Here is a 16,482-nt window from a genome sequence, read left to right on the forward strand (position 1 = left end):
CACCAACGAAGATACAGAATGAAGTGTATTTAACCTTTGACTCCACTTTGCACACCCAAGATGGCATCTGAGCAAAAAGGTGGTTATTTTGTGAAATGATTCTTGTAACATGGTCTTTGTGTATGCAAAATATGGGAAAGATAGGACATGTATTTACCAAGATACAGGATGAAACATTTATGACCTTTGACCCTAATTTACATACCCAATATGGTGTCCGATCATGTAGTTGTTGCTTTATTAAATAATGTACGTGACATAAACTTAACATGTGCACAATATTGGGGTGATATGGTCTGTTTTTCTTGAATTATTGCAAAGAAAGTTAAAAAAAAAGGAAATATGAAAATACATGAAAGGTAAGGTTTAATTGTGCCAAGTTTTTCGACATGAATTTGACGTCGTATGAAAAGAGGGAAGCACTTAGGCGATAGCGCAAAGTCTCAGCTACAACGTATTAAAATCTGGGGGAAATTCACAAAAGGGTAAATGAGCTAGTGCTCGATAAAGACAATCATGTCAATTTTCACATCCAGAAAAATTCTCTCCCATAGAGATAACACGTCATACCCATTTGGCACAGGCAAGATGGCATCTGAGCAAAAAGGTGGTTATTTTGTTAAATGATTCTTGTAACATGGTCTTTGCGTGTGCAAAATATGGAAAAGATAGGACATGTATTCACCAAGATACAGTATCAAACATTTATGACCTTTAGACCCTAATTTACATACCCAAGACGGTGTCCGATCAAGAAATTGTTATTTTATGAAATAATGTACGTGACATGAGCTAAACATGTGCAAAATATGGGGGTAATAGGGAATGTCTTTCTTGAGTTATTGCAAATGAAGTTGCAAAAAGAAAGAAATATGAAAATACATCGAAGCTAAGCTTTAATTTTAGCGAAGTTTTTCGACATGATTTCGACGTTGTATGAAAAAACGGAGGCCACATAACGATAACGCAAGGTCTCAGCTACAACATATTAAAATCAGGGATAAATTCACCGAAGGGTAAGTGAGCCAGTGCTCGATAAAGACAATCATGTCAATTTTCACATCTTTTCCCATAGAGATAACACGTCATAACGAAGATAGAGAAAAAAGTACATATGACCTTTGACCCCACTTTCCACAGACAAGATGGCATCTGAGCAAAAAGTAGTTATTTTGTGAAATGATCCTTGTAACATGGTCTTTACGTGTACAAAATATGGGAAAGAAAGAACTTGTATTCACCAAGATACAGGATGAAACATTTATGACCTTTGACCCTAATTTACATACCCAAGATGGCGTCTGATCAAGTAGTTGTTATTTTATGAAATAATGGACGTGACATGACCTAAACATGTGCAAAATATTGGGCTGATAGGGCTTGTTTTTCTTGAGTTATTGCAAAGAAAATTGCAAAAAGAAAGGAATATGAAAATGCATCGAAGATAAGCTTTAATTTTAACCAAGTTTTTGGACGTGATCCTGACAACGTATGAAAAAACAAAGGGCACGCTTACGATAGCCCAAAGTCTCAGCTACAACATACTAAAATATGGGAGAAATTCACCGAAGCATAAGTGAGCTAGTGCTCGATAAAGATAGTCATGACAGTTTTCATTTCCAGAAAAACTACACTCCCATAGAGATAACACGTAAACTGGTCAAATTTGACAATGTTACCTTTAATCCCTTTTTACGAGGTGATGCCGTCATCCAATCAATATGTTGTTATTATGTAACTGAAAGACCATTTAATAAGCTACAACATATTGAAATTTGGACAAAAATCAACAAAAGAATAATCGAGATACGCTTGAGTGAACTTGAAATTTGATGACGTCATTTTGAAAATTTACTTTTTTTACTTTATTAAGAAATTTGATATCTTTTAATCATTTTTCCAGCATCGCCAACCCATGAAATTACATGTACAACTCATCAGCTTTCAGAATATGTAAAGAAAATTGGGGGTCACCGTCCATCCTGACGAGTAAAATGAGATTTAAAATTGGCGGTTTTTTGGCATTGTTGCACTGTATATCGTCATTGACGCGCGCGCGGAATTTCAACTTTGACGGGCCCGTATGACGTCATATTGAGTGGGATTGACTTAAAACTTGGTAGAAATATTCCTTGACATTTTAGGCAGCCGATAAATGTGAAAAAACGGGAAATTTCTATTGCATATGGGCTGTGCGTGCGTATATGCGCGCGCGCGTACGCGTCCGTCCAATTTTTTCAATTTTTCAAAAAATGCTCCAAATGGTCTGAAACGTGTGCAAAAAAAATTTGAGCTCGATTTGAGCATACAAATATTTCAACGCGCGCGTACGCGCACGTTTTAAGAGAAAATATGAATTTTGAGAATATGAATAGAATGCGCATAAATTGAAGTGTATGTGACGTAAATTTCATTGAAAAATTCCATTCTATTAATGAGATATGAATGAAAATGTGTTTTCATATAATGACGTCATAGTGACGTCACGGTCGACTGATCACAATGATACATTAGATTTGTCGTCTTTGGGACATGATACATATATGGTATGAGTTTAAAATTGATACTCTGAGAACTTTGTGAGTAAGTAGATACACAACTTTTGTCCAGAAATAAGAAGAACCAACAAAGAATCCGTACAGATACAGAAGGTGATCCGAGAGGACACTCGGATCACCTAACAAAGAATCCGTACAGATACAGAAGGTGATCCGAGAGGATACTCGGATCACCTAAAGAAGAACAAAGAATCCGTACAGATACAGAAGGTGATCCGAGAGGATACTCGGATCACCTAATGAGTGGTTCGCACATTTCCCGACAAAAGCCCTAGCGTGGCTTTGCAGCCTGGACTTACCAAACCCGGCATATTTCCGTTAAAGCAATTTCGATATTTGCACATTTCCAGGCAAGACGTTCACACATTTTCCGGCTCCACAAGACGTGAACATAAGCATTACCTCTATACGAAATTACATTTTCAAATGTAGCCAAGGAGGTGCTACGCGCGAGCTAGTACCTCCTTGTGTATACTTACCATTTTTTTTTCTTCTTCATTTTTAGGCTATTCATCCACAATAAAGCAGTGATTTCTCGACCGAAGTCTATTTATTTTGTTGTTTCTTGTTGCTGTATATATAAGTGGGTTTCTTTACCAACGTGTGTTGCATCTTGTGCAAGACTACCCATTTACATGCTGTCCAGGTGACCACAGGGGAATTTAAGACTCAACAGACGACGCCCTGTCAGCTGGATTTACTACGCATTGAACGCATAATAACGATAAGGAGAAGAAGTGGGAGTACAATGAAATGTATGCATTGACTCTCTGAAATACTTAAATAACACACCATCAGATTCTATAGTCTGAACATTATAACACACGTACGTGTTGTAGAACTATACTGCTAAGTTCTTACCTCACAGTTCGAAGCCTCTGCGCTGAGAATGTTGTAGAAGTCCATGTGAAATTGTGACTCACATATGACTACTTTGCTGAGTACACTCCTGGAACACATACCCTCTGCCAAGTCACGTGACACAGTTCTTCCGCATTTCACTTGGATAATTTCCAGTGATGGCTGATTGGAAGGAATATTAATTGACAGGTAGTGAAGAGTCGGTGATGGTGGAAAATGTACATGCAGTTGGTTCGGAGGTGGGAAACTCAGAGCAACTGATATAATTTTGATACACTCAATCATATCATAATTTCATTAACCAGAGCTTATAAAAAAAAAAAGTTTGTTAAACTTGTTTTATTGTGACAAAGAACTGAGGAATGACACTGACGTGACTTCATCAATGTTCATCAACACTCATATTGTGAACCGTAAATGTACTGTATCGGTCTGGTACTCTGCAGATCACGTTGGTAGTACGGCATATCACAATCACATCACTGTCACATACAAAGCGTCTTTGGTAAAATCATGATCACACTTAAAAAGATTTTAACCAATAGCAGCTTTGAAACTGTAACTTGTAAGGGAACTTTCTTATTTTTGGAAAAAGTTGCACTTTTACCCCAGTGAAATCCAATATTGATGCTACGTATGACAAAAGTGGAAATTATTCCCTAATGTTGACTAAGTCAAACTTTTCGAAAAGGCCAATGAAACACATTCACATAGTTTACCATCAACAAAAATCCCATGGTGGTTTAGATTTTTTTAACATTTTAATTTATGTATATATTTTAATTTATGTAGCGAAGTTTGTTGCAACCTCATTGTGAGAGAAAACATCATGTCATATGTTTACAGCAATGACATTATGTTCAATTTTTGTTCACAGTTATGCGTTTTAGGACTTCAGATCTTACACCCATAATAGCAAGTAATAAGTTGATGGGTTTGTATTTAATTACACACGGGCGCGCACCCACACACACACACACACACACACACACACACACACACACAAAGACGCATAGTCACGCTCAGAAATGCGTTGTCATTATGTACTAGTATTTCAGCACTGTTCAAATCGAAATCCTAGCTTAATCACTCACCACTTGGTTAAAGCGCACCATAAAAGCGACTCCTGAATTTGTATGTTCTGGCGAATATGATGACAGTTCGTACTTTTTCCGTCGTTCTCCCACTGCTCTAGCGCCCTCCTCGGTATGATATTCAAACATAGAGTTTGTATGTTCATATCCTGGCACATTTGATGAGAGTGTGTACTCTGTCCATTGTTTTCCCACTGCTCTGGCGGCTTCTTCAGTATGACATTCAAACGCAACGTCAACGCAGAAATCACGGTATCGACGATCACCAGAGTTATTTCGATCAGAGTCTATCAAGCCTTGGATGATATCAAGACCGAGTTCATTCCCTAAAGCTGAGGTGAAGTAGAGTAGGTAGCGGAACTCCTGACGTCGACTAAGACATTCACTTTTCACCTTGTCGTACTTGGGCCGATCATTGGCAAATAGATTTTCAATATACAACGCTGCAATGTATTCTTGGAACAACTTGTGAGGAAACGAAACCGTTGATGCAACAAAGGATGAAATGTTGACATCCCGCCGACGCTCCCTTGTGATGACATCTGTTTCTGTAGTCAAAACACCCACGCTGCAGCATGTTTCCATGGCATCATGACAATCTCTGAATTGTTCTTCAGGGAATGAAAGATTCCTGTCCAATAAACCGTTAAGTGCAATCTCACTTATGTCTTGAATTGCCCTATGAGCTTTCTTCAATAGCTCAACAACATTCTGATTCTGAAGATTTCCACAAGTTTTTGATGCGAAGTGTTCTTTTAAGAAAGAGATCATTTCTCCAAAGATTTTCGAGAAAGTTTTCAATTCGCGCATTTTCTCTTGTTTCTCTTCACTGCAATCGTTCCACATAAGGCAAAGCATTGCACAGTAGATAGGAAATGGGGCCATGTTCGACCGGATGACTTCATTTTCTTCCATGAAACTTATCAAACTTTCTGCACGATTAATCTTCCCTCGTATCTTAAAGTACCTCTTAATGTAAGCTGATAAATTCTCCGTGTTAAATCCTTCTACGTGAAGAAACGTGTAAGCGTCAGCAAGTTCCTTTTCCATCACAAACTCGTCAGTTCTCCATGGTCGCGTGGTCACAATTACTTTGCATGACTTATATTGCTCCATTCTTAGAATGTGAATGACCTCACTGCTGTCTTCTCCACGTAATTTTCCGTTATACTCGTCAAATCCATCAAAAATAATGACTATTCTTTTTGGATTTCTTAAAATATAGTCATCGATCTGGTACGATTTTGCTGGATTTGAATCGGAGAGATAGGTTTTCACAATACCACCAATACTTCCTTTGTTAGTGACATCTCGAAGAGGAATTAGAATCACCATGTCCAGATCCTGGAAAATCCGTCCCTGGCACCAGTCCCAGGCAATTTTAGCACAAAGTGTTGTTTTTCCGACACCCCCTTCACCCTGGATCAGAAGGCGCTTTGAAATATGTCCATTTTCATGGTTGGTCAAAAGATCACAGTAAGTTATTGGTGTCTTAGTGATACCTTTGCTAGTTCTGTCTATTATACTTAAATTGGTATAGATTTCATCCAACTCAACACGTTCCATAAAGTTGAGTGGATCCACAGTGACCTTCCGTCGTGACATACGGTAATACGCCTTTAGCTCTTCTTTGCACCGCAGTACCTGTTCATTAGTAAGCGATGATGTTCCTAAGGGTGAAGCTATTTGAAAGACAGAAAACAATTTGTTTGTATAAACAATGAAAAATCTTCTTTGCGCTCAGTTGATTGTGGAGTTCCACAAGGAAGTATTCTAGGGCCGTTACATCTTATTATCTACATCAATGATTTTCCAATATCTTCAAATGTTCTTTCTTTTATATTATTTGCAGATGATTCTAATCTTTTCTTTTCTCATTCAAATCCTCATACATTAGTTGATGTCATGAATATAGAATTGAACAAGATAATGCAATGGCTAAGAGCAAATAGATTATCGCTTAATTTGCAGAAAACAAATGTGACGTTGTTTAGTAATACCCTTGATAAATTGCCACATGATATAATTTTGAAAATGAAGTGATAAAACAGGTCTATTCTGTTAGATTTCTTGGTGTAACTGTAGACAGTAAGCTTTCTTGGAAACAGCATATAGATTGTAGGCCGCACTATTTCCAGTAACATAGGTGTAATTGATAAAGTAAAGTTTTGTTTTTCTGTCAAAAAGTTGCTAATGTTATATTCAACGTTAATTTTACCTTATTAAACGTATGGAATTGTAGTATGGGGAAATACACATTCAACTTATTTGGATAGATTATTTTTGTTTAAAAAAAAGCACTTCGAGTAATATGTAATACCTCCAAACATTCCCATACTGACGGATTATTTGTGGAGAATAAGGTTTTGAAAGTAAGGGATTTGTATTATTATTACCTTGGTCAATTTATGTACAGTTTGTCTAATAATTCACTTCCTTTAGTTTTTGAAAATATGTTTAATAAGAATAAAAATATTCATAAATACCCCACTCGTCAAACAGATGAATATCATTTGCCCCTCACCCGAAATCTATTTACAAAATCCACGTTTATCTACAGTGGCCCAAAATTTTGGAATTCCCTTGAGAAAAATATAAAAGATTCCATTAGTTTGAAATGATTAGTTTGACTGTTTGGAATTGTTGTTCTTTTTTCTTCACCCTGCATCGAGAATGTTGACCTGCCCTTCGCTCTCTCTACTCCCCCTCTCCCCCTCCCTCCCTCTCTTTCCCTACTCTCTTCTGTGTGTGCACAATGTATGTGGATGCATACATGTGTGTGTACGTGCGTGTGTGTGCGTATGTGTATGTGGGTACGTGTGTGTGCTTGTGTGCATGTGTATGTGTATGTCTATGTCTATGTCTATGTCTATGTGTATGTCTATGTCTATGTGTATGTGTATACATGTGAAAGCGTATACTTCATGTAACCATCCGATTCGATTGAATGAAAACTGTATACTTTCAATGATTAGCTTGTACGGTACATGTATCGTTGTATTGTGTTATAAAGTCATATAATTACAATTTATGTATTGTAGTAATGTAACGTAAGTGAGGGGACTCCAATCTGCAAGTTCACTTTTTAGCAGCCCCTCAATTTCCATTTCCATGAAGTTCTTTTAAGAACCAATATGTATTATTATGTTCCAATATATGTAATCATGTCAAAGTGTATTACCTGTGTTTGATAGGAAATGAAAATTAAAAAAAAAACAACATGCATGTGAACATGCACGTGTGAAATGAAATGAAATGAACATGAGTGGCAAATCATTGACACCAGATATCATTATTGGTGTGAAAAAATGCATTTTATGTCAAAATGCATGGAAACAAAAGTTGCACTTTAGTGATTTGCAATGACTTTTACCAAAATAATCAAACAATCACTCATGATTCTAGAACATTTAAGCATGGGTTATTGCATATTTCTCTATCTCGTTCTTTTCATGAGCATATAGTGAAGTATTTGATAATTGATATGTCCACCACCCGCAATGACCAGCCGTCATCTCCTCCTCATACTGTTAACTAAAGTTTGTACTTGGCGCTGCTCAATGTTGGCCCATGCTCTCTGCAAGATGCGCTGAAATTCTTGCAGTGAAGTGTCATCTTTCAACTTCTTGCTCGCTTTCCACTTAATGATATCCCAAAGATTCTCTACTGGATTACAGTCAGGGGATCTTGCAGGCCACTCTATACGTTCGATGCCATTTCCCTCAGCAAACTGATCTACAACTTGAGGGCATGATGCAAAATGCCCACAGGCACATTAATGTGATCAACCTAAATTGGAATTACAAATCACATGGCTTTTACCAATATTTTCATGTTGAGAAGGCCTATTGTTCAAAAAGTATGCATAACATCTGTTTAATAGGGAAGCACATTGTACCTGAAGAAATTCCTGAGAATTACACAATTTAAAAAGATCATTTTGATAACTTACATAGGAAATGTATACAATATGCTTCCTATGGCCTAAAGTGCAACTTTTTTCCCCATGCATTTTGACATAAAATGAATGGGACAAAAACAGGAAGTAAATCACCAAAGTAACAACAATGAAGGGATTATCAGATTACACTAAAATTGAGTATGCCTCATCAACACATTCTGTCCATAATTAACGCCAACTTTCAAAGCAGTAGCCATATCCTTTCAAAAGTTATTAGAGTTGAAATTGAAGAGTGTGGACAAGGTTTTTCAGAAATGAAAAAGGGATTCTAAAGACACACCTGTTGCGACACGGATTGTCGCCCCTACACGGATTGTCGCCTCCTGCTCGGGGCGACAATCCGTGACGGGCGTTGGCGGCACGGATTGTCGCCCCCTACACGGATTGTCGCCTGGCGACAATCCGTGTAGGGGGCTGGCGGCACGGATTGTCGCCCGCCCTCGAAGCACATTTTGCTGGGTAATATCGTTCTGGACATAATCATTGAAATACTAACACATAACTTACATGGCTACATCCATGCAAACATGCCATGTAAAAAGTCATGGTGAGGTTTCAAGGAAGTGTCTATGTGCGCGTGCACATGATAATTTAGTGTCCGTTTGTGCGTGTGTGTGTATGTGTGTGTGTGTGTGTGTGTGTGTTTGTTTGTGATGGAAGAATGTGTTTATTATGTCAGTTTTTTGCGTATGTGTTTTTTAGCTGCGCGTGGGGAGGGATACCTAGTAAGCTGTTGCTGGCATAAACGTTGATATTGATTTTATCAGCAGCTTTGAATTTGATGAGTTTGTTCGGCAGATTTGTATAATATGAATTCGGAGTGGACATTGCGTGCGGGCAGATGCTGCTTTTCTGCATACGGTTCATTATGTCTTATTTATCAACATTGGGAAATCGTTTCATCAGGAAGGAATGTGGTATCGGTTCGGGTGTGCGTCGGTATGTGAGAAGGGGGTTACATTTCGTTATTGCAAAAGTTTGTTACTCTGAAGGCTCATTCGTCCGAAGGCTCATTATTCCGAAGGTTCGTTATTCCGAATTTCATTTTTGGATCAACGAACCTCTAGGTATAGGGAATTGTGTGTTTTGGATATTAAAATGAAGCCTCGGAAAAAAACGAAACTTCGGAATAACGGGACCTTCGTGTGTGTGTGTGTGTGTGTGTGTGTGTGCGTGTGTGTATGTATTTGGGTTGGTGAATGTGGGTGTGGGATGATTTAGGTTTTGTTTAATCAGGGGTTGGTGGGTTGGGGATGGGATTTGAAGAAGGATAGTTATAAATGGTATGACAGATGTTGGTAGGATTTAATATTTAGGATAGATGTAGGCCCTAGATTTGTTTCGGATGGGGAGGGGAGGGGTGGTCGGGTTTTTTATGACTGATTTCATTCTAGATTCGTGTAATGTATTTGTGTTTTTTTTTTATGTATATGCCCTTGTAAGTAAGAAGGTGTTACATGATCCAAACCAATGTATTCAAGGAATATACGTTTGGTAGGGCCCTACATGTCAAACATTTCTCGTGAAGAAATTGTTAGTAGGGTTGGTCTATAATCGTGTTATCTATGTTGAAGTGAGATTATTTGTGGTATAAATTGACAAATTGATTTGTTTCTGTTTCGAATTGACATTTGTAACTTTTTTTTTCATGTTACACCCAGAATGAGTCGATTTATGAATGATAAGAATGAAATCAATGAATATCAAGGAAAAAAATGTTGAGTTGGTTTATTTGCATTATGAGGATTTGTTTGAATGTTTGTTGGTGTTTGTTTGTATTACGTATGTATTAGCGGTGTGCAATGGCAGTTCGTTTGTGCTAAAATCAACTAACGATTGACAATTTTTTTACGGCGTGTGGAAATTATTCGCTCGTGCATAAAGCATGCCAAACCTATTCTGGGACAAAGAATAGTGGTATGGACGTTCTAGTTTATAAGACTGATGGAGGAAAATGACTGCAGTGAAAAATGAACAAGGACAAATAACATTTGGGGAGGGTACCTGATCCCTCGTACGTATTTTCTCTCGGTCTCTCTCTCTCGCCTAGCTAGTCTGGTTCCAGACCCTTTGCCAACTGGACTCCGCGGCGACGAAGTCGCCGCCCCGCGACGAAGTCGCCGCCTTTGCGAAAATCAACTTAAACTATACTAGTTTTCGACGTTGAGGGCGTCAATATCATGGATAGCGAAATAGTATGGGCAGAGGGTCTGGAAGCCAGACTATCGCCTAGCCTGCCTCACCGCCGATATTGGTTCAGACACCCATACTATTTTTAGATCAACGCTGGTGTGAATTTCTTAAACACGTGCTCATGCACTCTGAAGGCGTTTGTATTGCCACAGTAGCGCCGCTATATGCCACATACACACGTAAGCATACAGGCACACGTATACACACAGACAAACAAACCACTACCACTATGACCACCACACATGCACAGTTTCTACATGATTATTGTATTATTATACTCCAAACACACACACATACACACATTTACACACACACACACACAGACACACACACACACAACAAATCATACACATCACATATCATGCAGCTCACAATACACACACACACACACACACGCACACACGCACACCCACCCACCCCCCCCCCCCAACACACACACACATGCGCATAACTTACCAGTCATACCCATCCCACCAAAGCTTAACACCGGAGGAACCACCCCGAGCCCGGGGCGACAATCTGTGACGGGGCGACAATCCCGTGTCGCAACAATTTTTTTTTGCCAACACGGATTGTCGCCTTCGAGGTCAAAAACTGGGAACTGCACAAGCGTCACGGATTGTCGCCAGGCGACAATCCGTGTAGGGGGCGACAATCCGTGCCGCCAGCGCCCGTCACGGATTGTCGCCCCGAGCAGGAGGCGGCAATCCGTGTAGGGGCGACAATCCGTGTCGCAACACACACCTAATCACACTATTCTACCCAAAATGTTAGCGATAAACTGCTAAAAATACACACACTTTTCTGCCCGTTTTATGATACTAAAATTTAGCATAATGTAAAGAAGACCCGCTCTTTCAGAAAATATGAAAAAGTCAAGTTCGGCTAGGTTGACCCATTTCACTTATTTTCACTCCTCACGCAAAATCAGTGTGTGCGACTTTATGTTCGCTTTGAGGTGCACGGTCACATATTGTACCTTTTAAGGATAATCGACTGAAATGGAAATATAACTATAAATACACAGTGCAAATGCTGCAATGACAACTAATCCTTAATGCATTATTTGCTATACCGTCGGAGAATAAGAAACATCTCGGCAAGGATTAGTGACCTTATCTTTTAATGTTCAAGAAAAAATATCATAAATGAGAAAATCATAGTAACCGGGAATGAAATTTGTGAGAAGGATTATTTCTTCATCAACGCAACAATGAATTTCATGGAATATGCAATTCATAACATTTATCTCATGGAAGAACACAGAAACCAGCGTTTCACTGCATCATTTGTTGTAAAAGGATTAAAATATGAGTTTATGTTATATTGCAATGATATCTAAAAAAAAAAGAAGAAGTATTCGAGTAATCGAGTAATAAAATCAGTTACACTCAGAATTTTGGTTTTATGTTAATTGAACTATCAATTATGACTGTAATTGTTTTATGCTTGTATTGAATTATGCATGCGTCTGAATTATCGAGTCATATACATAAAGTCCCTCGGTTTGAGGATAAAAAAATACGGTTCATGGACTTCCAAGGCACTATACTCTACGTCGTTTCATGAGATGACACATAATTTTTCTTTTAATGTTTTTAACCACATTTATTATGTGAAACAAATAATTGATGAATTGATGAACGGATACAATAAGGACTATTTTCTTACTCAGCATTGATTCGTCTTCCTCATCAAATCGCTCTGGTTTATTTGGTCTTCGCCAGCACGGATTCCAGCCACATCCTGAAACATATCATGAACAATGGTAACAACATCACTGATATTAGTGTTAGATATATACATATTATATACATGCTGCCTGATAAGCACTTATCTATAATTTTATGTTTATCCTAGAATTCTGTCTTTACATCTTCCACTACGGGCATTTTGTTTAATTACAAGCCTATGCTGAATACGTCAGACAACTATAATGAAGAACTGGTTTATCAGCACAACTTCCGACTCCCTAGCACCTTTTAATGGGTTAAATGTTGATGAAAATTGACTGTTATTCAATTAAATATTGTAACCAGTGGCTTCCTATAGTTCCCCCCGCACACACACACACACACACACACACACATGCACACAAGGATGAAAACACGTTCAAACAAGAAGTATCAAAGATCTACACCTTTTCTTGGTAAGTAGTCCGGGTGTTTGTTTTGAAGATACTTTCCAACAAGGAGAAATACGATGATAAGGACAGCAGGCAGGCCAATGGCGAGTCCAATGATGAGAGCCAAATGAGCGCGTTTTCCTGAAATTTAATACAAATATAAACAAAGATGATGCACGTTTTCATTCATGACCGGATGTAGAAGGCAATAAATAAACGGGTCAATATTAAAAGGTTGACATTCTGTTCTATGCTTTGCCCCAGTACCAAAAGAAAAAAAAAAGAATTGATTACACATATTACATTACTCATAGTGTGACAAAATCATAATTCAGAGGACACCCTGAGAAAAGTTGTTAGTTGGTGTTTTTTTTCTGTTTTGCTTTTTTCTGTCTTCACTTGTTATAAGTTATAAAACTTTGTTTTTCATTAGTAGACATGATAATCGTGTGTGATAATGTTAGATTATCCAAAATGTCGTATCAGATTTTACCGTGACAAAGATATTAAAAATCAGAACATTTGTTTAGGTTTCAGAACGTGTTTACCTAATGTAATTCAGAAACAAAGAAGTTTGAAAGTTTCACGGAACCTGATACATGTATAGGCAGAATGGTGATTTCTCTGGTCGACGTTCCATTCAGCGAGTCACCGGTAGCCACGCACATGAAGGTTTGCTCTGTCCCATGTTTGGCTGATACAGTGATTGTCTCGAACCTCTCGTATGTGCCGTCAGAAAGTGTGTTCTGTTGTGAAACCACGGAATTCAGTCTCTTACCCGACTCCTCGGTCCACAGCATGGACACGTTAGGTTTGAATCCATTCACCACACACGTAAGATTTAAAGAAGGGGTGTTGGAGGGAGATTGATATGTACACCGGTTTTGACGAGATTGACTTCTATCAGCACATTCCTCAATCGTATGTCCTGATGCCATCGCTGGGAAAATATATAGGAAAATCAATTTCAAAATTACGCGAATTTCGTATTCAATTTCAAATTATTGTTTTTTCGCTCAGCAAAGAATTGAAATATTTTTAGCGGACCTCCATCCTTTTTGTGGAGAGAGTTTCATTTTTTTTTTCATTATCTACCGTGATATCTGATTTTTTTGTGTTTAAATTTGATTTTTATTTGATTTTTGCATTATTCATTCCTACAAGAATATAGCAGAACGTCAATTTATCAAGGTTTATTGCCATTTGAACAAAGAAAACACACTGAAATAATTATGTTAAAGTTGGATATAAATGTACAGCATTTCTCCTCAAAGAATGAAATAAAAGTGTTTTACGACGTAATACGCCCTAGAGTGACTAAAGTTAGGTAAGCCCCAAAATTGTGCGTAACTTCCGCGTATCGTTGAAGCCTGTTACACAAAACTCATGTGTAAGTCTGTCAAAGTAATATACGAACATTTGCTCAAAGTCTTAAACCATGCTTCTCAGTATATTTTTGTCCCAATGCGACTTACAGCTAATCGTCACGATGGTGGTATTCTTGGACGTCTGCTGATCTCCTAGTGCCACTTCGCAATAGTAAAGACCTTCATCTGCCACCCGCAGGTCGGTGATGACGAGGCTGAAATCATTTTCCATGTTGAAACGTTCCTTCCTGCTTTCATATGTCCCATCGTTGAATGTAGCTACGGGCTCCCTCAGCTCATCGTTCCAATACACAATGAGAGGATCCTCCTGAATGTCACATCGTAGTCGAATGTCTTCCCCTTTCCATCCCCGAACAGTGGGGGCAGTACCTACCACAAACGCTTAAGATAGAAATTCTCGAGTGTCTTAATGCGTGTATATTACAAGATTCGTTCCGTTTTCTTTCGTTCATTTATATAAGCTCGGCAATAAGATTCAGTCAAGGCTGTTTTTCTTTATGTTCGTTTCGGATAAAAACATACTGAAATTTAGTAAACAATACAAACATGCTTTAGATTAATACAAATTATACAAAAAGTAAAAACAAAAAAGAATGTGAAAAGCAATACGAGATAATCGTAAGTCCATAGTTAATAAACAAATAGATTATATAATCATACAACATTACTGGGTTGATGCTTCTTATCACTATAAATCACAAGTTACACTGTATTAGTTGTATTTTTCAAGCTTTCGAATTGTATGTTTGTTTGTTTTTTACTATTTTTGCGCAAAGCTTGTGTCCGCATTGTTGTGAGACTGCCGTGCAGGCATGCCTTTCAAATATTGTTTTTTTTTTTACAAATCTCTTAAGTAATCTAGCCTTTTATATAGTTTTTTATGCCTCTGCCACGTAGTGGTGCCGGAGGCATTATGTTTTCGGGTTGTCCGTCCGTCCATCCGTCCGTCCGTCCTTCCGTCCGTCCGTCCGTCTGTCCGTCTGTAATGAATGTTGCGGACAGCGTAACTAAAAAAACCTTTTGAGGTATCGTAATGAAACTTTGCATGTATGTGTATTAGGGGGTGAAGTTGTGCCTTTTGGGCACATATGCTCGAGGTCAAAGGACAAAAGGTCAAGGTCAAATACGTAAAATTTCACTATTTCCATCATATCTGTGCAATGTCTGAAGATATTTTCTTGAAACTTAGTGTATACATGTATTACCCAAATGAGATTCTCTGGTAAAGGTTTGGGGTCATGAGGTCAAAGGTCAAAGGTCAAAAGGTCAAGTAGAATATGAAAACTTCACTTTTTTCTCCGTAACTTGGAAATTGTTCAAGGTATCTTCATGGAACATAGTATACATACATTTACTGACTGGCAGTGATTATCTAGAGAATTTAGGGTTCATGGGTTCAAAGGTCAGGGGTCAAAGGTCAAGGGCAACACTTCAAAATTTTACTATTTTCCTCATTTATGCAATGCCACCAGGATTTTTTTTTTTTTTTGGTTACACTTGGTGTATGCATGTATAACCTGATAGAGATTCTCTGGAAACTTTTTCTTTTCTTCTTTTTTTTTGGCCTCAAAGGTCAAAAGATCAAAGATCAAGTGAAAGTGCTGAACTAACTTTTTCCTCCATATCTCGGAAGTGGCTCCAGTTATCTTGAAACTTTCTACATACTTATGCATGTTCTGCCTGACAGTGATTATCCTATGAATTGTAGTGTCAAAGGCCAGATGAAAATGGTAACAATGTACTTTTCAATACAGAAATTGCACTCTTTCTCTATACCTTGAAAATTACTCCATGCATAAACTTATGAATGGGTCAAAGTCAAGTTAAAAGTCCTTAAATCCCCAAATACATGCTCTCCTATTTATCCAATTGCACCTAGGTCAAGGAAGGTGAACATTCAACACTTTTCTGACAAACTTGTCATTATTTGATATTTTGCAAATTTTGTGAAAATGTAATCACACATTGTCCACGAGTACTATAGACCTATTAGGAGAATCATGCATTATGGCGGAGGCATACCAGTCGCCTTAGCGACATTTCTAGTTGTTTATGCTTCGCATGCAATGACAAACGTTTTAAAGACAATTGCAAGCTTTTTATGAAGTAACTTTTACGATATTTCATTTTCCCCTTTTTTGCGTCCAAATGGCCAGTAACTACATTACATTCAAGGTCTCAGAGGCATGAGTTGAATACATAACCATGACAATGGAGGGGGGGGGGAATTAGAAACGACTTGGAAAAATTAAGGCAAGTGACAAAATGTGTCTCGCCCATTTGCGTAGAAGAAATTGATGTT

The 16,482-nt window shown here is 38.1% G+C and overlaps 1 protein-coding gene across 2 annotated transcripts in view; it reads right to left on the reverse strand.

The window, feature by feature from the left end:
• The window catches only part of LOC139714706 (uncharacterized), a 100,180-nt gene that overhangs the window by 70,969 nt on the left and 12,729 nt on the right, over positions 1 to 16,482 (reverse strand). For both annotated transcript variants that reach the window (XM_071626378.1, XM_071626379.1), the window contains exons 2-7: positions 14,268 to 14,561; positions 13,385 to 13,732; positions 12,808 to 12,933; positions 12,339 to 12,413; positions 4,514 to 6,195; positions 3,420 to 3,581 (exon numbers count right to left, since the gene is read on the reverse strand). In XM_071626378.1, the coding sequence (XP_071482479.1) occupies positions 3,420 to 3,581; positions 4,514 to 6,195; positions 12,339 to 12,413; positions 12,808 to 12,933; positions 13,385 to 13,732; positions 14,268 to 14,561 (2,687 nt within the window). The remainder of the gene's footprint in view (positions 1 to 3,419; positions 3,582 to 4,513; positions 6,196 to 12,338; positions 12,414 to 12,807; positions 12,934 to 13,384; positions 13,733 to 14,267; positions 14,562 to 16,482) is intronic.

This window comes from Diadema antillarum, unplaced genomic scaffold (genome assembly GCF_040938485.1).
Source record: "Diadema antillarum isolate AM-2024a unplaced genomic scaffold, OU_Dant_1.0 seq00002391_RagTag, whole genome shotgun sequence".
Classification (NCBI taxonomy): domain Eukaryota; kingdom Metazoa; phylum Echinodermata; class Echinoidea; order Diadematoida; family Diadematidae; genus Diadema; species Diadema antillarum.